The 27,082-nt window shown below is 37.1% G+C and overlaps 1 protein-coding gene across 1 annotated transcript in view; it reads right to left on the bottom strand.

Moving 5' to 3' along the window:
* inpp5a (inositol polyphosphate-5-phosphatase A) overlaps nucleotides 1–26,510 on the bottom strand; it is a 99,414-nt gene extending 72,904 nt beyond the window's left edge. The window contains exons 1-4 of the mRNA XM_039648862.2: nucleotides 26,077–26,510; nucleotides 6,621–6,662; nucleotides 4,701–4,801; nucleotides 3,731–3,818 (exon numbers count right to left, since the gene is read on the bottom strand). Coding sequence (XP_039504796.1) covers nucleotides 3,731–3,818; nucleotides 4,701–4,801; nucleotides 6,621–6,662; nucleotides 26,077–26,151 — 306 coding nt within the window. The 5' untranslated portion in view covers nucleotides 26,152–26,510. The remainder of the gene's footprint in view (nucleotides 1–3,730; nucleotides 3,819–4,700; nucleotides 4,802–6,620; nucleotides 6,663–26,076) is intronic.
* Between the last annotated feature and the right edge of the window lie 572 nt (nucleotides 26,511–27,082).

Raw genomic sequence — 27,082 nt, 5'->3', positions numbered from 1 at the left:
AGTGTTTGGGTAGTTTTTGTGTAACCCAGATCCTGGGTCAGATGTGCAAACCCAGAGTTTGGGTAGTATTTGTGTAACCCAGATCCTGGGTCAGACGTAACAACCCAGTGTTTGGGTAGTTTTTGTGTAACCCAGATAGTTTTTGTGTTACTCAGCATCTGGTCAGATGTGACAACCCAGTGTTTGGGTAGTTTTTGTGTTGCCCAGATTCTGGGTCAGACACAACAACCCAGTGTTTGGGTAGTTTTTGTGTTGCCCAGATCCTGGGTCAGACGTGACAACCCAGTGTTTGGGTAGTTTTTGTGCAACCCAGATTCTGTGACAACCCAGTGTTTGGGTAGTTTTTGTGTTGCCCAGATCCTGGGTCAGACGTGACAACCCAGTGTTTGGGTAGTTTTTGTGTAACCCAGATCCTGGGTCAGACGTAACAACCCAGTGTTTGGGTAGTTTTTGTGTAACCCAGATCCTGAATCAGACGCAACAACCCAGTGTTTGGGTAGTTTTCTTGTTCTTTCTTGTCTGTTAACCAGATCTGAGGTCGGACGTGATGTAACCCAAGGGTTGGGTTATTTATTGCAGGCTTTTTTGTGATCTCTTCAGGCAGGGGCACGAAGTGAATCGCCTACAAGTTTTTTTGCATGACGGAAACGCCTGGTGCCTTACATAATATTATGATTTTATTTTAAAAAAGATACAAGATATAAATGCTTAGAAAGTTCAAATTTGTGATCAGAACTGTACACTGATTGTTCATGGGCCGTCACAGCACATTGGGCTCCGAGTCTGAAGTGATCAGTTCCTCCGCTGAACACGACACGAGCGCCGGCGCCGGATCCAGTGTGTTACAGTGGAAACAGCACAACAGAGACTGGGACATTACACTCAATTACATAAAGGTTTATTTTTTACTTCTTATATTTGTTAAATGAACTTAAATATTTTGCAATATGTATTAAAATATGATTAAAAAAAATTAAAGGAATTATCATGCAAACCATTGGTTGTATAGAGTATTTTAAAAAAGTTTAGAGGGTTTAATACGTAGACATTAATTAATGTATGAAGTAAAAAAAAATAAAAAGCTGGTTCTGTAGTAAACATTAATAGTAAAGCTATAGTTAAATCAACCCATTATGCTGGGTTAAATAAACAACCCATTTTGCAAGGTAAAATGAACCAAACATGTATTCTGCCCTACATGACCCAGCCATTGGGTTGTTTTTAACTCAGTTTGTTTAGAGTGTGTATATATGCATACATTTACATAATACATATAACATATACATATATTACACACACACACACAGAGTATATTGCACAAACATATCTTTCATATTGCAAGAGCCGTTCTCTCTCTCAGGACAGGACACACACTGTCTGTGTCTCTCAACTCACATTATCTGAAAATTGACATCTCGAGCAGACAACAAACAGTTACCCGAGCAAAACAAACGCAAGCGTGTGTGTCCGGTTAAATGGCACGTGTCTGTCTGAGCGCAGATTTATTGACTGTCTGAACCACCGTAAACTCGATCACATTCAACTCCACTCAAACACAAAGACTGTCATAACACGTCACTTAGCATTAGTTTATGTGCATCTTTTGCAGACAATCCTCCTCTTCCTCAGCGTTTCGGTCTCGTTTTCCAGCACTAACATAGAAACGTTCTTACATCAAGAGGCCTTTACTGGAGAAACAGACATTAGATAAATCTTGTTTTATGAGAAACCGATGCAACATGAAGCGAGTCTGTGCTTGAAATGTGGACAAATAGCTGAGTCAGAAAAATACTCTCAAATCAAAGAGAAAACAAGAATATGTTGCAAATATTTGTTTTATTGTGTTAATCTCAGAAAACGTAATATCTTCAGTAATTCTGCTTCTTCTCCAGTAAATGTATCTTGAGTTAAGAATGTTTAGATGTGGAAAACAGAAGATGCTCAACATCTGCAATAAATGTATGTTTTAGATTTTATAATATTATCCATATATTCATATTTGATGTGATGTGAATGTATCATATTTGAAATGAATGATCTACTCAGCATCATATAACATTAATGATAATTGGAAGTGAATTTTTCTGTAATTTAATTAGAGTGAAATGCATTAAATATTTAAATTGCATTAGAATATAGAACAATTCTACATAAAACAATAGTTGATTTAACATAAAATTGTGTTTATTAATTAACCATCTCCCTTTAAATACTTTGATCAGTTCAAGAATAATACATGCAACTTTACATTGTTTTTTTTTAAGAATTAAAAGAGATTTTTCATGCCTGTCCTTGTATTGCATTGTATTTAAATCAAGTCTTAAAACTTTATTTCAGGATTGCTTTTAATCGACTTACTTTGTTGTTTATTTTTTAGTTATATCTTTTTTTTTAATTTATATAGTTGTGCTTGCGTGTGTTGTAAAGCACTTTGAGAATGCAATTTTAAAGGTGCTATACAAAATAAATGTATTATTATTAATGTTATGTTTTTTAGAGTAATTAGTACAGTATTAGTTCCACTGTTAAAGATAGATATTAATTGCTTAAACACTGAACATCAGCAAACAACCGGCCAAAATATGATCATCTAGAATAACTGATCTAGTCAATTGAGTTTCATTTACTTCTTCATTTAATGAATAATATATGCAATTTTATAAGGTTCATTTAGAAAGGTTTTTTTTATTGTTCGCTGATCGTGGTAGATGAGAAAGTAATAAGTAATGCAACACTTGTTAGAGAGAGTAATTATAGTTAAAGACGTATTCAGTAGTTAATAATCACTTGTTTAGGGTAACGGACCCAACACTGAGCATCAGCAAACAACCCGCCACAAGTTTCACTTCCTCCTGCTGAACTCTGGGTGATTCCTGGGCTTTTGCTTCCCTCTAGTGGCCGTAGCAGGAACACTTCCTGACTCTGAGGACCAATCGCTCAACTTCCCTAAAACTCTCTTTTTTCCTCCGCCTGATCAAAAACACTCTTTATATCAGACCTGTACAGCGTAAGCTTTAACTTTAATGCGTTATTTAAGTTTTATTTGACCCTTGATGTAACGCAATGCTATTAAACTTGTTATTTGTTGACCAAAGCACTGCAATATTTCTCATTTAAACTACAATCAAATGGATTTACCCACAGAAGATAAGAAGGAAATGACCTTTTATGAGACTACAAGTTGAGTCCATAACTGATATTATCCCGATGTGGCTCATTCATAAACACAGAACACATGGAGGCGACTTTACTACAAAGGTAATAGAGGGATGCACGAGCAGGTTTGATCTGAACACAGTCGATTAGGTCCAACACCAGCTTTACAACACAAGCAAACCTTCCAGATCTCATATCCATGCCTTCTCCAAACACACACACACACACACACGCTATTTCATGTGTGATGAAGACACTAGTTTAAAATTGTGGTGCCTCTAATTAAGTGATAAACACAGGCCTACACCCAACATACTCATCTTTGCACCAATAAAATGTGCAACACTATGTTTGTACAACCAATTTATTTATATCTAACTAATTTACATTACAGTTGAATGTTTTCCTCGACCTCTCGTCTTGCACACTTACTTTGTCACGTACCTACGCTCTCAAGTGGCCAAGAACGCAAGTGTGTGTGTTTGGACAAGGCATCGACTGTGAGTCCTGAGCACATGATCACAGATACAGAGCGGTGGCGCCCCCTGGTGTTCAGACACATGAACAGACTCACTGTGAACTGCTCCTGGGATTTGTAGTTCTTGTCGAGGTAAACTCGTGCACGGTTGTAGTCCTTCATGGCGTCGCTGGACAGAAGCTCTCTGACGACAACAAACACACAAACACACAACATGAGCTTCTGGAGCATCTACAGTCACGCATATATCACAGGGAAGCTGCAGCGTTATGGGCAGATGAGCAAGATCCAAACCATTATATGACTGTAAAAAGTGAGTGTGTATGTGTGAAAAATGTTCATAGGGTCGCTAATGACTGGAAGTATGTAATAGTGCAAGTATATTTTTTCTGCATAACAATAACTGAATCTCTGATGACTGCAATTCAAATTTATTCCTCAAGGTGGCGATGTTTGCACACAGGTTGTACTTATTTATTTTTTGCACTGTTTATATTTACATTCTGTACCATTTGTTTACATTAGTTTATATTTATATTTTTGGAATGGGTTTGTGTGTGTGTACTTTTTTAATGAGACAAAATTGCATTCTATAACTATGAACTTTAAATCTATTCCAAATATTGTTACCTGATATTAAAATGCCAATGCATACAGATGCATTACATTAAAATGCCAATGCACAAATGTAATAAAAAAATAATTTTACATTTAAATATCATATCATATTTTAAATAGATTTAAATGTTAACATAAAATGTGTTATTATTTTTCTTAGAAATTTCTGTCTGTATTGGCATTTAAATATCAGGTAACAGTATTTGCTTGCATATATTATTTGCCACAAATTTACATTCAGTCTCATTTGTTTACATTAGTTTATATTTACACTTTTGGAATGAGAGACTAAATTTCGTTATATGTGCAAGTGCTGTACAAGTGCACAGGTGTGTGTGTGTAAATATTGGCTCTGACAGCCTTTAATAATGGCACCATATGGAAAGGCAAGTGTTTGATCAGGAACCGGATGAGTGACAGATCCTGATGGATTCACTCGAGGACTCACTTGATGAAACTGTCCACGTGTGTCATGGAGGCTTCGTAGTTCTTCCCGCCGACCTCCTGACAGTGAACCGCCACAAACTGAGGCCTGTGAGCCTGAACCGTCTGTGTGTGAGACACAGAGAGAGAGAAAAATTAATAGAAGATATTAAAATATCTATTTTGCCCATGTTTACCACAGACACGTTTTATTCAATTTTATATGATTTTTTTTTCCAACACACACACACACGGCAAACTGATTTTGTAATCTAAGCGTGTATATTACTTTTTGTTAAGTAAAGTTATCATCGTGTGGTGCAGCAGCCGCTGAATCTGTGTGTACGAGACACCATGACCCCCGAGACAGCAGGATGTAAATCTAGATAAAAGCAGTTTATGCAGTTTATTTGTTGACCTGAACCAAACAGATTTCTTTTCAAAGATCAACAGACCAGACTGATCTCATGAAGTAGTGTGTGTATGACACGCCAATTCGTATTTCCATTTTTGGCGTGCTATCAAGACGCATAATCGCTTTTCAGTGTGTTTATGAACGCCGTTGACTTATAAATATATGACTTACCTCAACCCCGTCCCTAAACCTACCCGTCACTGGGGTTAATGGCATTTATGACTGTTCCCTTACCATCCTAGAAAAAAAAAAAGATCGCTCCCCAGATTTAGATCTCCATTTTGCTTTGTTTCGCGCGGACATTTGACGGCGTGTACAGACACGCGGAATCACTCCGACGTTAATGGCGTAGACATACACGCGGAAATTGGCGTGCATGTTTACACAAAAGTCATGATGTCATGTTGCTCAGACTGCCATTAGTCTTTAGTCTACCACAAAAAATTTAATAAAAAAAACATTAAAATCAAATAATGTGTTAAAGGCTAAATCAGACCTTTCAGGCTATAGCCTAACGCTAATAAACCTTATGCCAAAATTATTATTATTACAAATAAATTGTCGTTCATTATATAGGATATCTAGATAACTGTGTAGATGATTTGCTTCAAGTGTAACCCGACATCAGACATTAAAGGATTAGTTCACTTTTGAAAAAACTTTTGCTGATAAATTACTCGCCCCCATGTCATCCAAGATGTCCATGTCTTTCTTTTCTCAGTCGAAAAGAAGTTAAGGTTTTTGATGAAAACATTCCAAGATTTTTCTCCTTATAATGGACTTCAATGGGAACCAGGAGTACTTCCGGCTACGTCGCCCGTGACCTTTTGAACGTAATTACGGATTACGTGACGTTACAAACGCGCCTCACAGAATAGAGCAAGGCTAGCATTTGTCCTTAGAAAAGTTACATTTTTGGAGTAAGTTTTGAAATAAGCGATCGTTTCCCATGATAAGACCCTTATTCATCGTCTGGTGTCGTTTAAAGACATTTGAAGCTGCATCTGAAACTGTTATTAACTGTCTTTTGGACCTCGGACCGTTTGGTTCCCATTGAAGTCCATTATATGGAGAAAAATCCTGGAATGTTTTCATCAAAAACCTTAATTTCTTTTCGACTGAAGAAAGAAAGACATGGACATCTTGGATGACATGATGGGGGCGAGTAAATTATCAGCAAAAGTTTTTTCAAAAGTGAACTACTCCTTTAAGGCCCGGCCGAAGTACTTTTTTGCAGAGTCACAATCACTCCTTTAATGCCGCGTTCACACCAGACGTGAACAGCACGTCAAATTTGCGTCTTGTTATACGCGTGAACTAGGGCTGCACGATATTGGTAAAAAATGGCATTGCGATATTTTATTTTTATCAGCGTATTACGCGTGTAAACCGCGCGGATCACGATCAACTGCGATCTGTTCCAGCCCTAACATCGGTACACAACCCTAAAACAACACCAATCCTGCATAATGAACTCCAAATATTCTTTTATGTATTTTATATCACACAGATCCCGGCGGAGGGTCTTACCTGGCAGAACTCGCGCAGCCACAGCTTCTGCAGGTTCTCCGGCTGGAAGAGGAAACACACGTTCAGTCAGGGATGCAGCACCAGTGTTGAGGAAAGTCTTTATAACACTATTATTATAATATAACAGCATCTCGAAACCAATCACCGACACACACTGCACACGAGAGAGCGCACAACGCTACACTACAATAAACATTACCGTCAGTCTGATACATACAGGTGTGTTAGTGTGTGTGTGTGTGTGTGTGTGTGTGTGTGTGTGTGTGTGTTTGTGTGTGTGGAGCTCAAACTCCACATTCACTCACTGATGCTCTCACACACACACTCAATACTCTCTCTCTCTCTCTCTCTCTCTCTCTCTCTCTCTCACACACACACACACACTCTCTCTCTCTCTCACACACACACACACACACACACACACACACACACACACACACTACCCTCTACCCACTAACATAAGCCTATATAAGGACACACACACACACACTGAACCCTGACAGATACAGAGGGGAATACACTGGACTCTAAATTTGTCCTGTAGTCACACACACACACACACACACACGCACACACACACACATTGAGTTAGTGTTCTATGAGGACTCTCATAGACATAATGACTTTTGTACTGCACAAACATTAAATCTATCCCATAACCCTGGCCCGACCCTACGGAGAACATTACATTTTTAAGAACTGAACTTGTAATGAATCAACACTGAACTAAACTGATCTGAATAATGACTCTATTGTAAATAAACAAATATAAAAATCTAAAATAAAAACAGACAGAAAAAACATTTTAAGACGAACACTTTGCAAACATGCTAGTTTTATATCATTTGAACAACACTTCAAGGAACTCCCGTTCTCAGCTCTTTATGAGTCACTTGTGAATTCAGTGAATCATTAACTGAAGACTCGCTCTGACCAGATCATTTGAACTACTCCTGAACGATTCATTCATGATTTGATTGTGTTTCACAAAGTTCTGCCTTTTCCAGCACAATTCAACGGATCTGGAGACCAAAGTTGGCTAACCATGCTTTTGGGAATTTTTTAAAATAAAAAAAAATCTAAATTACACAAAATTCTAAATAAAGATTACGAAAATAAAGTCAAAATTGAGAGACTAAAGCTGTGCATTACAAGTATAAACTAAGATTGTTGCAATATGAGATGGAGTCTAACTCTTCTCATGGAAAAAAGTTACAAGAATAAAATCAAAACTAAGATTACTAAAATGAAGTCAATAGCCATATGAGATTCATTTTGAGAAGAAAAAAAAATGAAAAACCTAAAATGCCCCTTCTTACAAAATATACCTAATACAAGTGTCCCTAAAATGTGTCGTGAGGTTTCAGTTCAAAATAACCTCAGAAGATTTATTATTAAATGCCCATTTATTGGGTGCCACTGTTTTCATGTCTGTTTCTTTAAATGCAAATGAGCTGCTCCTCCCCGCCCCTTTTTCAGAAGGGGGTGGGGCCTCGGAATCTCTGGCAACACCTTATTTTTTCATTCCACTGCACTACTTTTCCATCAGTTTCAATGTAAACGCACTAGACGGACCCCACCTTTTTCCGCATTCACATTTTTTAAAAGTTAGGGGTTTTAAAAGTGAAGTTTAAAAGTTCATTTTGCATCATAGTGACATCAAATCAGGTCTCAGTGTCGGGAGAGAAAAGATGCGTTTCAAACGAAAGCGTGTTAGTGTGGACCAGACCTCAGAGCGGACCAGCTGAACCTGCTAAAGTAGGACTGAGCTCAACCTAAATACAGCATCCCTCAGCTTATCAAAAGTTAATTAGCAGTTAATTAGAGAGGGAGGCCTGATATAAATACCAGCGTGTGTCCGTGAGGAACCCGTGCGGATCTCCACCAGATCCGGCCTAGTTTACACTCCCTCAGGGATTCAGATTTAGCCAGATGTATTTCTGGGATGTATTTTGGGAATGCCTGTAAAAGGACAGTGGAGCGAAGCGCTAAACACAGCAGAACAACAGCGGATAACAGGATAACAGGTGGAGAACACAAGACTTCCAGATCCGGGAAATATTCCCTTCTGCTCTTTAATTTCCACTTGCCCTTATCCCGTCAGACGCCGCTACGCTACAGTCACTCGCTGTTTACCGTGGGAATATTACAGTCGTAAACCCACAGCCAGACTTCAGCAGAGAGAAACCCTGAGAAAGACACGCATGATCCTCAGAGAGCCGCGGATCGGGTAAACACCGTGACATGTTTGGGTTCAGTCGTTAAGCTGGAGTCAAATCACGTCTCATGTTACTAAATTTGACTATATAGACACTAAAAAACATGCATTATTTTAAACATTGTACATGGAAAAATGTTCATATTCACAAAAAAATCTTAAAAATGCTGTTTATGACGAATGCCAAAAGTAATTTGTTTGTTTATTTTATACTTGTATTGTTCATTTTGAATAAATTTAAAGGATCTGTTGTGGGGTGAAGATGACTAAATTAATATCTAATATATATATATATATACATATAGTAACTATAAACATAACGATATTTATAGTGTTTACATGTACATGATTATAATCTGTAATCTATAATTGTAATCTAATGTAATCTGTAATATGTAATCTGTAATCTATTAAATGTAATTGTAATCTATATGTAATCTGTAATATGTAAAATATAATCTGTATTCTGTAATATGTAATCTGAATATTATCTGTAAACTATATGTAATCAGTAATCTATATGTAATCTATAATCTACAACCTGTAATCCATAATCTGTAATTGGTCCACAAAAATGTAGCAAATTACACAAATGTGAAAAAGCGTAACTAACCCACATTGCCTTTCCTCGCAGTGCATGCAGGGATTAAGTTTAATGCGTTTATTATTTATTGTTCTGAGAAGCTGTAATCTTTACATTTGTAGTATATTTTTCAGTATGGACTTTTGACAGCACGACTCGACATGAGCCACACACACACACACACACACAGATGGTCAGCGTATAAATCATCTTCAGCATGTCTGATCACACTGCTTTGCATTAAACACCTCACAACATGCTTTCGTTCACAAACACTGCAAACCAAGTCACTGTGGTCTGACACACAAGCAAATGTGTGTGTGCGTGTGCCATTCTACTGGGTTTACTTTAAAGGTGCAGTGTGTAATATTTAGGAGGATCTGTTGACAGAAATGCAATATCATGTGCATAACTGTGTGTTCAGTGGTGTATGAAGACCTTACTTAATGAACCGTTATGTTTGTTTCATCTTAGAACGAGCTGTTTCGCAATAACATCGTTTTACTGAATAATTAAAGTAAAGCGAATTTCTTCATTTATCTTTTGTAAAGAAACCTCATTCTACTCTCTGCTGTGTTAGACGACGACATCACCTCCTGTCGGCTATCGTAACTGGATTTGCCTGTATTTGGTGTTGAAAGTGGAAACATCTTTAAACATAGAAAATCGACTCAATCAACTCAATGAACACTTATGATTAGTGATGCACCGATGTGAAAATTTGTGGCCGATACCGATAACCGATATTAACATTGCTGTTATGGCCGATACCGATATTTACCGATGTCGATATCCCTGTATAGAAAACACATAGCGAGGATTAGGGCTGCACGATATTGGTAAAAAATGACATTGTGATATTTTATTTTTCTGCGATATATATTGTGATATAAAAACAATTTCACCAGATTACTTGAATTGCTCTATTTGGAAAGAATGAATCATTCTAGAATGACTGGGGTAGTTTTGTCATGGAGTATATCCACAGAAACTAATATTAATAGAATGTTAACAAAATTTGTTAACATTCTATTAATCTATTAACCTTACACTTTACAAGAAGCTTCCATTTATTAAAGTGTACATTTAATGTACACTTTAATAAATGGAACCTTATTGTAAAGTGTTTCCGATTTATGTATCTTGAGCTCAGTGTTGGACAGATCAGTTGTTTTAACCATTCATTAAAGTGAATCGGTTCAAAGGAGTCATTAGTTCGCGAATCGGACGTGTCATTAACGGAACCACGGCACACGTTGTGTGATTATCCAGGCAGTTTAGAACATCGCACGAGATTTGTCTCGACCTATTTTTACAGTCTATGGTCTCGACAGTCGACACAGAAAACATTTCATCAACACGATAGATTTTTTTTTTGGTTTATTGAAAGTGTGGTTTCACAATTCACAACCAGTAGTTCAGAAGAAAAAAACTTCGGTCTTCCGACCTTTTACCATCGTGTATTCTCAAAGATATTCAGTCAACTCAATTCATAAACATGCGTGAGGGGGAGAGAGAGCAAGACATTTTGAAGACGGCGCGCGTGACCGGTGCTTTCACTCTCTCTTGTTCCCTCCGTTAAACAAGCGAAAGACATTTTGAAGGCGGCGCGCGTGACCGGTGCTTTAATTGACTCTCGTTCCCTCAGTTAAACAAGCGCACCAGTCACTCATCTACATCACTTACCGGTCAAATATGGCTTTGACGGGACAAAAATACGCATTAGGAAGGCTGGCAGAAAACAGCTCACCAGTTCCAGTCTTCGTGCGCTTGATGTTTAAACGCACTTGCGCTTTTAATACGCGTGCAAAAACAAACATCCCCGCCCCCACGCACGTCAAATACAGGGAATGATCATCGGCCTGTTCACATCGGCCCTATTTTGACATCGGAACGATACCGATGTGTAAAAAATTGACCAAATCGGCCGATATTATATCGGCGGCCGATATATCGTGCACCACTACTTATGATCAGGATTTTTTTTTTTCACAAAAGTGACATTATTAGAATATTATTGGCAGATATTGATATGCATTTTATACAAGTATCTGCTATACTGTTATTAAGATCTGATTGCTTGATAAAGTCGTTCTGTATCTTCATCATTCCTTCTGATCTTCACTGATGATTATTTGCTGCTATAACTAGTAGTAAAGAGGAAGAGATGATCGGTTCTTCTGTCACACACACACACACACACACTTACTGACTGAATTGATGAAACTGACAGGATTTGAAAGCTGAGACTTTGTTTCATATCAAAAGTATCAAATATTATTACTGTGATTATTGGACGGCAGGCGCTACAAATACCGTTTAGTTATTAAACAGCACAGACTGAACGATCGATTAGGATTTCAGAATCAATATCAGTTCAACAAACATTGATTAATATAGGCTAGATATTGTCTACCCAACCCTAGTGCATTCTTCCTTCTAGAGAAGCACACACACACACACGACGCGTGTGCCGGCGCATCTACTCAAACACACCGAGCAAATAAAGAGGGCCAGACGATAGTCACGCAAACTATATTGACTGTTCACTGGATTACAGGCGTTCACAAAAGCTGTGAAGTTCCTCATAAATATCATAAATATCATAACATATTCTCACAGACACTGAAACAACCAGAGAAAACAAGTGGCCTTAAGATTTAAACGCCCGGGTTCATTAGCATACATGCAAATTACAGATGATCTATGTGCTCCGTTAATCAGACGATGTTGCATTTATCATTCGTGGTTTAATCTGAATTTATCAATATTTTCATTAGTGTTATATTTAATACAAATCCCAATTCCCATTTTTGGTTTATTAATGTAGTTATGTAGACAGCTGAGTCAGGATCACAAACACCATCAGATGTGGATATCAGACACGATCTGATCTCACACTGAAACCGATGTCAGATAACACACTAAACGAAGCTCAGTTGAGTTCATATTTGCTCATATTTATCAGGATCCCTGACAAAACAGAAGAACGGAAATGTAAAAGTTCATTCTGATCACATGACCGTCGCATTACACTGAAATAATAGTTCATGGAAATAGAGCCGGAAAATCTCTTGCTGAGACGCTATAAAGGAGCGTTTCTCTGCTGGTGCATTCTGGGAAAACACATGAGACACGGCTGTCAGAAATGATAAGTGAGTGAATCATTCTCAGAACTGCATCTGATAGAGAAACAACAACACCAGAAACTGTTCTGAGAACAGAGAGAAGAAACAGGCACAAACACAGAATATCCATGAACGCTTTACAAAGTCAAAGTCTCATAAAAACTCAAAGATGGATTAACGCACGGCCCAGTCAACTTTACTGACTACTTTTCAGGAAAATTGTGTTGAATATTGTGGAATAATATGATTATTTTTTGCAGTTGCAAAGAAAAAAAAGGACCGAAGCAAGAGAAGCTACAGAAGCTACCAACAATATCCAGCTTTTTATTTTTTTGTAAAAATTTTTATATATATTTGATTGAAAGCTTTTAACATTTTTGCAAAACAACTATTCATGGAATTTTCTCCTTATTTTTGTTTATGATTTAAATTATTATAATTTTTTTATGATTTGGAGGTCAGAAGCTTTTTAGATGTTGATAGATACTGGTGAGATATTTGAAGCCAATTTGTAGTTTGAAAGTACAGAATATTAAAATATTAATAATCCATAATCATGATCCATCCCTGCACAGGCGCACTACTGGTTAAAGGTTTGGACACGCCCATTTTTCAGAATATTAAATAATCATCAAAACTAATAAATAAAACAAATGAAGAAATATGTGAAACCATTTTTTATTCAAATGTAATATACTTAATATATATATATATATATATATATATATATATAATTATTATTATTATTATTATTATTATTATATAAAAAAGTGTTTGTGTATATATACACAAATAAATAAAAACAATATATAAATTGTATATGTATGTATGTATGTATGTGTATATATATATATATATATATATATATATATATATATATATATAATTATCATTACTAGTAGTAGTAGTATTACTTAATACAACAATAATAAAACAGATAATTATTTTTGAAAAAAATATGCGTTATTATTAATAATACATATTATACACACACACACACACATACATATTCATATACATATACACACCACAGTTTTACCAGTACAGTCTCAGTACTTCTGTGAGGGTGTAAAAGGAAGATAAGCTGTAATGTGCAGGAAACAGAAACGACTCGAGGACCGTCTGAAAATAGAGCATTGTTTTGTGACCTTATGAACTTTCACCCCTAGCTGACCTTTGACCTCCATCAGAACTGAAAACGGTTCACAAGAGCGCCATAAACACTGAGACGAGTGGACGAACCAAGACTGGCTGTATTTACCGGTCAAAACCTACATCTGACTAAAATCACACTGTTCTACACCATCACATGTGAAGAGCTCCAGAATAACACACACACCGCGTCTCCAAGCCAAGAATAAACAGGAAACATCACAAAGCGAGGAGATGGACTTCCTGCGCAGAACCTTCCGTCAGATCACATCTTTTGTTCAACAACCAATTCTTACAGAGAAGGAATCACACACACACACACACACACACACCATAAACACACAAACGCACAACAGTCCAGTTCAAGTCGAGAGAAAACGACTCGTTAAAAGAACCGACCGATAAATGACTCACCGAGTCATGAGGCATTGTTTTGAATCAGTCCGTTCGGCTCTTCCGTTACTGAATCATTTACATGAACGAGTCATTGTTTTGAATCAGTCCAAGCGACTCTTCAGATACTGAATCATTTACATGAACGAGTCATGAAAAAAGTCCCAATTATCTTTTAAAATGTTTTATTCTATAAATTGCATTGCTGAGAAAGAAACAAAACAGAGAAGTCACAGATGTGTTTTTACTATTATATAATTACATTCAGAAATAATGTAAAATACTGCTAATAAGACTACACATCAACACATTGTTTTAAATGTAACGGTACCGAGAACAGAACAGAAATTAATAATTCAAGTATAAAATAAATTATAGTGACATTAATTATAACTGCTGAGCCTAAACTAATTTATTTAAAGAATAAATTACATAGATTTTAAAGAACAAATTACATAAATTAAAATATTATAATAAATTAAATAAATTACATTACACAAGTTATTTTAGGCTTGGCGTTTAATAAACTTTGTTGTGGAGTGAGGGAAACTAGTCTAAAATGCATGTTTACAGTGTGTGTTTCTGAAACATGATTTCTGAATGTAAAATAATAAAACTCTCTCTCTCGCTCTCAATAATGCAATTTAGACCCGTAGCAACTTATTTTAAGTTTCAGACAATAAAAAACACGTAGTTGGGAATAACTATTGGTTGAAGGGTTTCTGCAAATGTGCATCTATTGTAAAGTCTAACTGGAAACAGAATTAGAGTTGTTGAATTCCTCACAATCCCACAAAAAGTCTCTCTCTCTCTCTCTCCTCGGATACACAGATCTTCCCGGTTCTCTTATCTACGACACACACTTCCTGTTTGCAGTCGAGCGGGACAAACATGGAAAACATTTCACAGTCCGTCACATTTGCAGCATGAGCCTGATAGAGATATAATTATAGTTTTCCTGCAATAGACAATGAAGGAGAGAGAGAGAGAGAGAGAGAGAGAGAGAGCTTACATTGAGATGCTGAATGGAAGTAAAAGGGGCGTGGTAAAGCCGCAGGACTGTGGCGTATGCATGCGAAGACATTACTAGGGCTCTATGTCATCAACAATGCCAGACGAATCACAGAATCCAGTCATGAAGAGGAAATCGCTAGTTATGCTCATCTTGACCAGGCAAAAAAAAAAATTTTGTTTGGTGCGAAAGATGTCTATATTCTGATTGGTTGCTGGTGTTTTGCCGCTGAACCGTGTCAAAGCTCATTACCATAAAATTGTGCTTCTTTCAACTTTCTGATTGACGCTCCAGGCGCGACGGCGATGGATCTGGCGCCCCCTGCAGCCGAGAGAAGCGTCCATTGTAAACGAATGACTTCCGGCCACTTTGAAAGCTCAAGTCGGTGGCGGCGGGAATCTACAGCAAGACCCTCGCCCTTCTCTAATGAACCTGTGGTCATTAATGGAGCTCTAACACACCAGTATCTCTCTCACACACACACACACACACACCAGATTACTGCGACCACATCATCTTCATGCAGCTCTTAAGACCCTCGTCCTCCTCTAATGATCCTGCGGTCGTTAATGGAGCTCTAACACACCAGTATCACACACACACACAACCAATAGTTGAGCACTAACACAACAGCATCCGCACAACCACATCCAGGCACTTTATCCCGAACACACAAGACGCTAATGGAAAATGGACTGCATTTATATAGAGCTTTCAACAGACCCATGACCACCAAAGCGCTTTACATATTGCCTCATGCCTTGTGTGTGTGTACGTGTGTGTGTGTGTGTGTCTGTGAGTGAGTGAGCGAGCGTACGTGTGTGTATCCGTGTACGTGTGTGTGTAATGTCAACTTTAGTCGTTTAGTCGACTAATCGGTCGATGCCGCCTTGGTCGACTGACATTCTTATTGGCCGACCAGTTGCATTTTTTTTTATTTTTTTTTACCAATAGAAAGAATTTTTCAATGATTTACTCCTTGATATTTATTCCTTTATAAGCAGTTATTTATTGCTGTATTCTAAATATAATTAGCCTATGTTTTGTCCCCAACTTTAAAATGCTTTAATTTAGGCTATTTTTGTTACTGCGCGCATTTTATGAGTCAGTCGCAAGTCGCGCGCCTACATTTGAAATCGAACTTGAGCGCGCAAAAGACGTGAGCAGCCTTTTAGCGGCTAAATCATGCTGACTTAATAGATTGTGTTTTCTTAATATGTTTTCGTTTTTATTTGTACACTTGACGCATTTGAAAATAGCCTAAATAATGCAACAAAACGAAAATAAACCTATACGCGGTCCTAAAGCCTATTAATAGGATTGTTTTTTAGGCTATTTGGGTTTTTTTGTGTGTTGTTTTAAAACGCCTTGATCATCATGACGAAAGTTATAGCTTTGAAAGTAAAGAAGAATATAAAGCCTGTATAAACGAGAGCTTTTGTTGGGATTTTTCATTATGTGGCAGATAGCAGTTATAAAATCAGTTAATTTTGAAAGAATTGTTTATTATTATAGTTTTATTTATTTGTAATGTTTTTTCATTGTTGTTTTGTAAATGCTCAATGACAAATGTTTAAAAAATGTTCAATCAAAACATCACGTGTTTTTTTTTATTTTTTTTATTTTTTTATTTTTAGTCGACTAATCGTTGTGCAAGACAAGACTTTGGTCGACTAAGGATTTCTTTGGTTGACTACAGCCCTAGTAATGTGTATGCACGTGCACGTGTGTGTGTGTGTGTGTGTGTGTGTGTGTGTGTGTGTGGTGAAAGCACTGGAAGGTGTGCATCTGAACAGGAGGATCTCACAGGCGTTAGTCAGAATCAGAGCAGACGGAGGGAAGTGGAGCTCGTCCCGGTTTCACACACACAGACCTACTTATTCTACATGCCCCACACACACACACACACACACACACACACGTTACAGAGAGAGAGACAAAAATAGAAAATACTTCAGTACACTCTCGACATGCTGGTGGACACGGTTCAGTTCTTGTATTTAATAAAAACATCAAATCAACAAAACATGTTTACAAAAACACACAACGAGTGTGAGATGAGTGACAGGTGTGTAGAATTACAGGCTAAACTCTACACAACTCACTACATCAGCAAAAAAAGCCAAGCTGAGCTTCACCTGCAACGTCACATGACCTCCACTCACGCTGAGAGGCATTCTGGGTAAAGCGCTGTAAGTAAAAACACTGAGTAAATCAGGATAAAATTATGCCTGGCTCCCGTTTCTAGGAGTGAAACTGATCTATTTCAGTCTGGAGATCCTCCTACACATCAGACGCCGAGAGAATCGAGATCCACGGTGTGTGTCTGTGTGTGTGTAATCGCACAGAGGCATTCTGGGTAACGGATCACAGCACACAGACGCTCATCGCCATACATGGGAAACTGATGGAGCTCTGAGAGATTCCTGTCATGATCCCACTGACTTCCCATGAGCGAAGAAACCCAGATATCACACACACACACACACACACACACACACACACACACAGGATCCCGTCCCCCACCAGGTGCTTCTGGGACAGGCGAGTCTTTCGCACATCCAGGAGAAGGCCTGATCTGAACTAATGAATCGAACAGACTCCACTGAAGCTTCCGGACACTCCAGTGCCATGAGAATAAAGTCCTAATATTAAAAATAAATTACAAGAATAAAGTAAAAAAAAAAAAAAAAAAAAGTGAGCGAGTGTGTGAGTGTAGTTATAATATTTTAAGAAAGTCAAAATTACACAAAAAAGATACAAAAATAATTGTAGCAATATGAGATTAAATTCAAAATGTTTTGAGAAAAAAGTAAAAATTATGAGAATAAAGTTTCAAAAAAATCTAAGATAAAGTAAATTTTTTGAGAAAAGACAAAATAATGTAATTAAAAATGTAAGATAAAAATAAGTTTACTGTTGAAAAAAGCCATTTAATTAAATCTTAATTTGATTAAACTCATAATATTTGAAGAATAAAGTAAAAAAATCTTAATCTTAAAGTAAAAAATTAAACTCTATAATATTTTGAGAAAAGTCAAAATTAGGAAAATGCAATTTTATTAAGACATTTTTCTTGTAATTCATTTTTTGTGTCACTAAAGTTTGTGCCCTGAAACGAAACCAATCTATCGGGTTCACCGGATCATGTTTTCATCAGCGTGTCCTGAAGATCATCACAGTAACTCATGATCTCTGCTCTGTTTACATTCCTGAGGAGAGGCGAGTCCGGACCGGCCGCTCGAGCTCGACTCGCGTCAGTGTGTGAAGCGTTTACGCCATTAATGACTGACGGCCGAGTCTCCACATGAGGAAACACACACCTCGCTTATTACCAGCCTGGATCAAGCACATCACATGTGTGTGTGTGATGGACTTCTGCAGGTTACAGTGAGAACGACGTCAGGCCGCTGAACACTGTGTGTGTGTGTGTGTGTCGAACTTCATAAAGGCAGGAATGTTGTTAAAATATGATATAATAATAATAATGAACCCTGCATAACCCAGCGGTTCACAAGCTTTTGAGCTTGAAGCTTTAGCAAGAAAAGCTTGGCGTGTGCCAGGAACTATATATAGTAAAACTGTTTTGTCCAGATAACTTGAGATCACAAAAGCAAGACTGAAACATAATAGCAGACTCTATTAGCCGTTTCCAGAAACCTCCATCTTTCTCTCAGCAAAACCCACACAGCCTGTAATTCCCAGAGACACTTCAGCTAATTGGCTCATGCTCGTTAAGGATCCGGCTCACAATAATGTACAATCCATTACCAATAATCAGAGGAGGACGCTCCCTCATTCAGCGCCAGCATCTCAAGATCTCCGTTCCTGCGTCTGAGTAACTCATGACACAGCGTTGTGTGTTTGTGAGTCGGACACAGACCTTCTATATATCTCTCCATCCATCCACCCTTCTATATCTCTCTCCATTCATCCATCCATCCATCCTCTGTATTCTCTAAGACACTCGATTCGATTCAACGATCTCGATTCAACTCGATTCGATTCAACTCTCAATTACTTGTTTGGATAAATCTCACAAATCTCACTAAATCTCATGTTAAGTCATATCTCACTCCAAACACAAAAAATAAGAAATTAGCATTCCACTTAAAGACAATGAATTGTTGTACTACACTGTAAAAAATGTTTTTTTAAAAATCAAAGTTGTAAATAAAAGTTTTTTTCCAATAAATGTCACGTTAATTCAACATGTTACTTGCCATTTGTTTATAAAATTTCCCAGCATTTTTTTGTGAAAACCTTTAATTTAGTTTCATATCAATTAAATTAATATAATACATTTAATAATTACATATTATTTAAATAATTTATTATTAAAATGTACTAATTTTCCCAAAAATGTATTCATGTAATATTCGAAAATAATGATATAGTATATTGAAAGATTAGTGTTTTACTGCCTTTCTTTAAACACATTTAGCCAAAATACAAGTCAATGAATTACAGTATTTTATTTGTAATGTATTACTATTCAGCAATATTAATGATCTGACTGATGTATGAGAAGTGAACGGAGCTGGACGATGACATCATGTTTTCTGCAGAACTGCTTTAGAGATGATATTAACTCATTTAATAATTGATGAGCTTTACAACACAACTGAATCAACAACAGACCAAACGTCAACAAACACCAAAAATCATGTCCCTGTTTATTACTGTAATACTTTGAAAGAATCTTGTGTTGTATACAGCGCTATAGAAATAAAGCTGACTTGACTAGTAAAACAGACTATATTTCAATAGAGGCTCGATATTAAGGCTTGCCCGGGTTTTTAAAGGGCCTCCTTCCTGAACGAATCAGCCGTTTGAACGAATCGGTTGAATAAATGACTCGCTCCTTAAGACGGTCCCCTGCCGCTGCCCTTTATGTTTAATACTATCATTCTTTCCAACATTTCTTATTTGTATATTAAAAAAAAATCTCATAACATTATTTAATGAAGTTTAGTGTAAATTATTTAATTTTATTGGTAACAGCCTTATAGTGTCTTATTCTAATTTAATTTATTGATCAAAATTAAGAATTTAAAATGAAAGATAAACAAATATTTAAAACAATTAGGGGAGAAAATACCTTTTATAAAAGGTTAAATTTAATAAGTATGCACATTTAAATGTCACAGCTGACTGAACACTGATGAGAATATTCCTTCAGAATAAATAAATCCTAAGTAAATGTTTAACTCGGATAAGCGAATGACAGGCAACAACAAGTAACAACTGCACAATTTAAAGTCTTAATGGTCCTAAAACAGGCTTCTCTTTATGCTATTATTATTATTTATATAGGCTAATATATATTTTTTCTAGGTATTGTGGGGTGAAATATGGCATGTTTTTGAGGGACTCTTATTTCTTAAGTAAATTTGACTTCGTTTTTTCAGTGCGAGGAAACGGCTACGGCGCCAACCGCTTTATAAGAGCGCTGCCGTTACCCTGAATCTGTTAATCTGCTCGGGGAATCCCCAAGACCCAAGATTTTGGACAGAACTCAGACATGGTGTCATGTTTTGGTGTAATTATTTTATAGATATTTATTATTTGTGGACGGCACTTTGGTCCATTTTAATGGATTTGAAAGTGCTTTATAAATAAAAGTTGAGTTGAGTAATTACTAAGAAAACCTTTGATTCCTGTTAACTTTGAAGATGTTAATGTCATGCTAAAATGTTTTCATCTGATGGTGACAAAAAAAAAAAAAAAAAAACTTTTGTTTATATTTCATTTATTATACTTGCCAGTTACTACATTCATAAAGTCAAAAGGAATGAAAAATGGCAAATTTTGAACAATTGAAAATTGATATTAAAATATAATTAGTAACAATATCCAAAAAAAGCTACACAGCTGTTTAATAGGTACGAGTTATTTCTGTCCTTTCTTTCCTTTTGTTTACCACTGACCACTGTATGTTTATATACACTCTCGTATGTAAATAATATTTTGTTCTTATTAAAAGGCAAACCAAAAATAAATAAGCCGTCCAGCTCTAAACACCTCATCTTGTGATTGCTGACAAAGGTCTCATTTACACTGTAAAAAATCATTTTTTGGTTAAGTAAATACTAGTGAAAAAACCCAATGTAATTTACTTGAAAAAGTTAGTTCAGGCAAGAATTTAAAAAAAATTAAGTAAATTCCATATCAGTACTTATTTCAAGTGAGTATAAATGAAAGTGTAATATCAACTCAATTAAATTAAGTAAAATGTACTCAACTTTTCTGATACTGGGGTTCCCATCATGCACTGGACCTTGAATAATTAATGAGGCTCATTTTTCACTGGTTCCAGCTGTATTTACACTGTTTTATCATTGATTTTTGTTTTCAGTATTAGTAAATTGCCATTTTGTGACATTTCGAGTAAATTTTTTGCTTAAAACGACACATTCAAACACAAAAACGATCCATCAAATGTTACCGCCATTGTGTATTGTCTACCAAGTATTGAGGTGTTTGCATTCACGTAAGGCTTAAAGTCTGACATGATGTTTATATAAATTACTTAGATGATCTAAGTAAAGAACATACTATAAATGACTAATAAAATTCAAGATAATTGTTTTAGTGAAATGTAATACAAAGGCAAAGGAAATCGGTATTAATCAACCTTTTACAAGCCGAGTTAAAATTACTTATTTTTTGTAAAGTTTACTTAATTCCACATTCCAAGTAAATTTAACTTAAAGATTTCTAATTAAAGCTACTGATAAATATGTTTAGGTTTTTACTTGGCAAATCTTTGTAAATTTACTAGCATTTTCTGAGTGAGATCGTTTAGCAAGGTTTTTTCAAGTAAATCCTACTCCAAATTTTTTACAGTGTACTTCATTCCTGCAATTTGGAAAATCCTTGTATTTGCGTCTCGCGCTGCACAAAAGGCCCATTCAGAGACGAGACGTCTGAACATGTCAAATATTTAGGTGTAATTGCGCATGCATGCTCTATAAGCGGCACGCTGGCTTTGGCTCATGTAAGACAAGTAATGGATAAACAGTGATATTCATAAGACAGCAGTTCAGCGGCCATGACAGGCCAGCTATTAATAACTCCAAAGATAGTACGGAAAAGCGTAAGAAAACAGCTAAGGGCTCTTCACAAAGAGTAAATAAACAGATCTAGAACAACTACAGCTAAACCTGGAGAATTACAGCACAAGACCCGCTACACTCATTTAAGAGCAATAAACTCTTTTGAAAACATCTTTTAAAGGGGTGATGAACTGAGAAATCAAATTTTCCTCGAGCTTTTGACATCTAAGAGGTCATCATATTATAAAAACATCCTTGTTAGTCCAATAAAAGCTTTTATTGACACCAGCCCCAGCAAACGACTCGTTTTTCAAACGACAAAGAGGATAAAACCCCAGCCCCGCAGAAGAAGATCAACGCCTGCTTCAACACGGCCGGTTTAGCCCCGCCCACCGATTCGTGCATTACACATATAGCTAAATAACATAGATGCCTAACTTGTGATGACAAACCGGATCGATCTAACCAGCAATACAGAATATTGTGCAGCGCCTGGTTGTGAAAGACGACAGTCGCTGACGTTCCAGCTGATAAAACATCGTCGTCTGTTCGCTTCATTTCACTGAGGATTGTCCTGTAAACAAGACTGGATTTGCAGAGCGATTAAGAGTAAAGAACGGTGCTGTGCCGTCTATATTGGATCTGACAGGAATTGTGCAACACACGGACTCTGGGTCGAATCATTCCGGTTGCCGTTTTACAACATTGGACGTTTCAAAACAATATCCCCCAAGTGCATCGACGCGACGGGACTCATTATAATATGCAAAACTGTTCTCCACTCACAGCAGTGGGTGTTTACATCCAAGTCTTCAGTGCGAGACGCCCATTAAAATCCAGCGTTTTTCAAGTAGGCTAAAAACTTGGATACAAAATAGCCTATTACTTATTCATTTGGATGTTTTTGAATGCAAAAACCAAGCGAACGTCATAAGTTGACCTCGGACAACAAAATAATAAAATTTAAAAAGCCAGTTCATGACCCCTTTAAACGTTTGAACATCTTCAACGTGAAAACTAAATGAGCGATTTAGAGGGTTGTGTGTATATATAGATATAACATCAGAAAACTAAAAAATGTTTGGGTCAAATATGGACAAACCCAACCGTTGGGTATAAAAATGTAACTTAAAAATATAAACAATTGTATTTAAATTTTTAAACCAACGGTTAAGTTTGTCAATATTTGACCCAAACAACCCAGCATTTTTCCAACATCCAGTTTATTCTCTGACAGTTAATGTGTTAGTAACCTGTCTCTATTTTACTATTGTTTATTCAGAGGAGATCATTTGCCTAAACCACAACTCACCCTGATCTACCACAAGTTTACATAATCATTTTCATGAGTGCAATAACAGGTGAGATTTCTATAAAAACCACAGAGGTTCTAGTATTGAGAAGGACAGCAGTTAGTCGTAGTAAACAACACTTAAAAGTGACTATATCTGATGCTGGATCAGTTGCTATCTGATCCATGCACATCATTATTACACCCAGAAACATTCTGCAATCTCCAGTGTTAAAGGGATTCAAGTTCACACACAAGTGACCAATCTGCCAACATTTACTCACTCAGCAGAAGAAAGAAACCATACACATTTAGAACAACTTTAGGGAGAGACAATGATGACTAAAAGTTTCAATTTTGGGTGAACTATCTCTTTAAATCAAGGCACCTTTTGGCCCATTTATTTACATGATTTTCCATTTGGGAAGAGAGAGAGAGAGAGAGAGAGAGAGAGAGAGAGAGAGAGAGAGAGAGAGAGAGAGAGAGAGAGAGAGAGAGAGAGAGAGAGAGAGAGAGACTAATTTTATATAATATACACTGAGCTAAAAGTCGTTCAGTGGTTGTGTTTTTTTATTTATAACATATGATATTAAAGTAAGAAACCAAGGCCAAGGGAGCCGTTTTGCTAACTGTATCACAATTGCACTGAGTATAATACATTGATTTTTGATGTTATTGTTATTATTGTTGTGTATATATAGGCTATATATGTTAGACTGGAGTAATGAATAACTTCTAATAAAGAACAGAAATGACATATCATTAAACCTCAGTTCTCTCAGTGTTATTGTTGAAATATGATACCAGAACATGCAACTGCATGTGTCCACAAAGCATACTGGAGGTTTCATTACTTAATTATTTCAAAAGTTCTCAAGAAAACGAAAACGTAGATGTATAAATTCATTCTTAAACGAAATCCTGCATTACAACATTCCAAATCCGCTTTGTCGGCACATACAGTCGCATGTTCTGGGTACCATATTTCAACAATTGCACATCAGAGAATGTTACATTTTCGTTTTCTCGAGAACTTGTGAAATAATAAAGTAATAAAACCTGAAACCTCCAGTATGCTTCGTCGGCACATACAGGTGCATGGAGGGGCATATTCTGGGTAGTGTTTTATATATATATAGAGAGAGAGCCTGACTCCACCCAATGGCGATTTTTGCACCTGAGACGCGCAGTGACGGCCGCTGTCACACGCTAAAATGTAAAGCGACGAGAGAGTGGCGCAAGGACGTTTCATCGCAACCGGCATCTGATGAGTTTTGTCGAGTTGATGTCAATTTGCCGCTATGTGAAAAAATCCAGCAAAATGCGCTGGCACGTTTGTCGACCCCAGAGGACTAACTTTAGCCTAACCATAAATTGTGATTAAAATATACATGATCACTCAAATCAAGACACCGCTGCGGTGGTGGAGTCCATGCTGGATGAGTAGTGTGTGTCACTGTGTGTGGAGAAGCCCATGTCCACCTCTATCCCGTTACCATCCTGATCAGTGATCACTGTACTAAACATTGATAAATCTATGCTGACTTGAAGCTATCCTAACTGTACTATGCTACTAATTAACTAGGCTGCACAAAATAATCAATATAACTATATGAATGCTATGCTAAAGAGATGCTACAATACTCTATCCTGATCGTTTTCAATACTCGTAATTCCAACTGTTGACTCGCAGTGGATTTGAAGAAACCAGATGGTTTTTAAACTGCGAAGGGCGTGGTAACTCGTACCAAGGGCGTGGGGAGCTGGAATCTGCTTACGTCAGCTCTCCCGCTTACATCACGTACCACCGCAAACATCCAATAGGAAAATTCAACTGCAGTAGCCAGCGTTCAACCTGAAGAGGGCAGCGCTCGTTTTTACACCACATATTGTAGAATTAAAACACTTTATACCCAAATGTCAAAAAGGTTACTCTAATCAATGATCAGCACTAATAAAGCCCCATTCTTACAGATCATTAACTTTAAAAAGTTGGTAAAAAGAATAATACCCTTATATTCAAGTCAAATATATTTATATAGCGCTTTTCACAATACAGATTGTATCAAAGCTGCTTCACAGTATCAATCAAGATAACATCACAGTGTTTGTTTATTCGTGAAAAAGACAATCAAAAGCTTTTAAAATGTAATTGTAATTAATAACGTTAACCAACCGTTGGGTTTAAACATTTAATTAATAATGTTAAACCAACCGTTGGGTTTTAAAAAGTTTTTTTTTTAAATGAACCAACGGTTGGGTTGACCGAACATGCGTTGAAAAACCATCCAACATTTATCCAACATCCAATTTATTCCCTGACAGTTAAGTTGACCGTTATGTTATCTAGTAACCGGTCTAAACAAACAATACGCCTTGTGTAAACTGCTGTCAATCAACCCATCAATAAATAACACTGATCAATACAGCATTAGAAACTTACAACTCTGACTGGAAACCGAAAGGTTGTAGGTTCAAACGCCATTAGAGTTCATTCATCATAAACTGTCATCAAAATTCAGCAGTTTACCTCAGGTTACTGCAGCAGGACTAGTGCTAAATCTCCTACTGTGGAAGAAGCATCTGTTAAATGAGTTGTTATTAACAAAACAGCGACTTACATCTTCAAACAGTGATCCAACGTTGGCAGTAACCAGCAATATTCCCGCGCCCTGCGCTGTCAGCTTCCCCGCCATCGTTAATTAGCTCGCGACCCGAACTAATGAGCTAATTTGAGCCGTTTCTGGAACGAGCAGTGTTGTGGTGGTGGAGTCGAGTAGTGGTTCGTCGGGTTAAACTCTGCGGGTTCGAGTCTGGATCAGCTGGGCTCGTTCATACTCGTGCGCTTCTAGGAACGTTACGCGAGATCGCTCCGGACTCAAACGCGTCAGGCTTTATTTCTTCCCCGTCTCGGCCATGATTTGAAGATCTCCCCGGTTTAATCCGACGCGAACACCGGTCTTTGGAGGAGTGTGTTTCGCTGTCGTTCGGTTCTCCCTCCGTGCGCGCATTGCTCGCGTTAGTTTGAGGGACCGACACACACATACACACACACCGCTACTGGAGTGAGTCCCTGCGCTGCCTGACGTCACTGAGCCAATGGAAAAACGCGTCTCTTAAAGGGGCAGCACGTGATGCTGTGGGGCCAGTGGGGGGTTTAAAGAGCAACACAGCGGGGCCCCTTTAAGAGCCGCGGTGTTCCATTGGGCTGCTGGTGGCTGATGTATATACAGTTATAGTAAATATATATAAAAGTTAGTTTGGGGTCACTGTGAGTTTTTCTTTAATAGAGTTTTATTCAGCGAGGATGAGACCATTCAATTGATTTAAAAACCGTATATCTATCTATCTATCTATCTATCTATCTATCTATCTATCTATCTATCTATCTATCTATCTATCTATCTATCTATCTATCTATCTATTGATGGGTTTTGCCCATTGTGTGTGTGTGTGTGTTTATATTTGTGTGTAGAGTTCTGAGAGTATGGGACATGCTTAGTGTAAAATGTGTGTGTTAACAATCGAGAAAAAAATTAACTATTACATCAGGCCAGGTGTGTGTGTGTGTGTGTGTGTGTGTGTGAGATGATTGTGTTGGAGACTGAAGCTGCCATGTGGCTCATT

The sequence above is a fragment of the Pimephales promelas genome, chromosome 11, assembly GCF_988280905.1.
Source record: "Pimephales promelas chromosome 11, fPimPro1.hap1.1, whole genome shotgun sequence".
In the NCBI taxonomy this organism is placed as follows: domain Eukaryota; kingdom Metazoa; phylum Chordata; class Actinopteri; order Cypriniformes; family Leuciscidae; genus Pimephales; species Pimephales promelas.
Note: the sequence above shows the minus strand (reverse complement) of the source record. Positions and strands in the feature narration are given on the sequence as shown.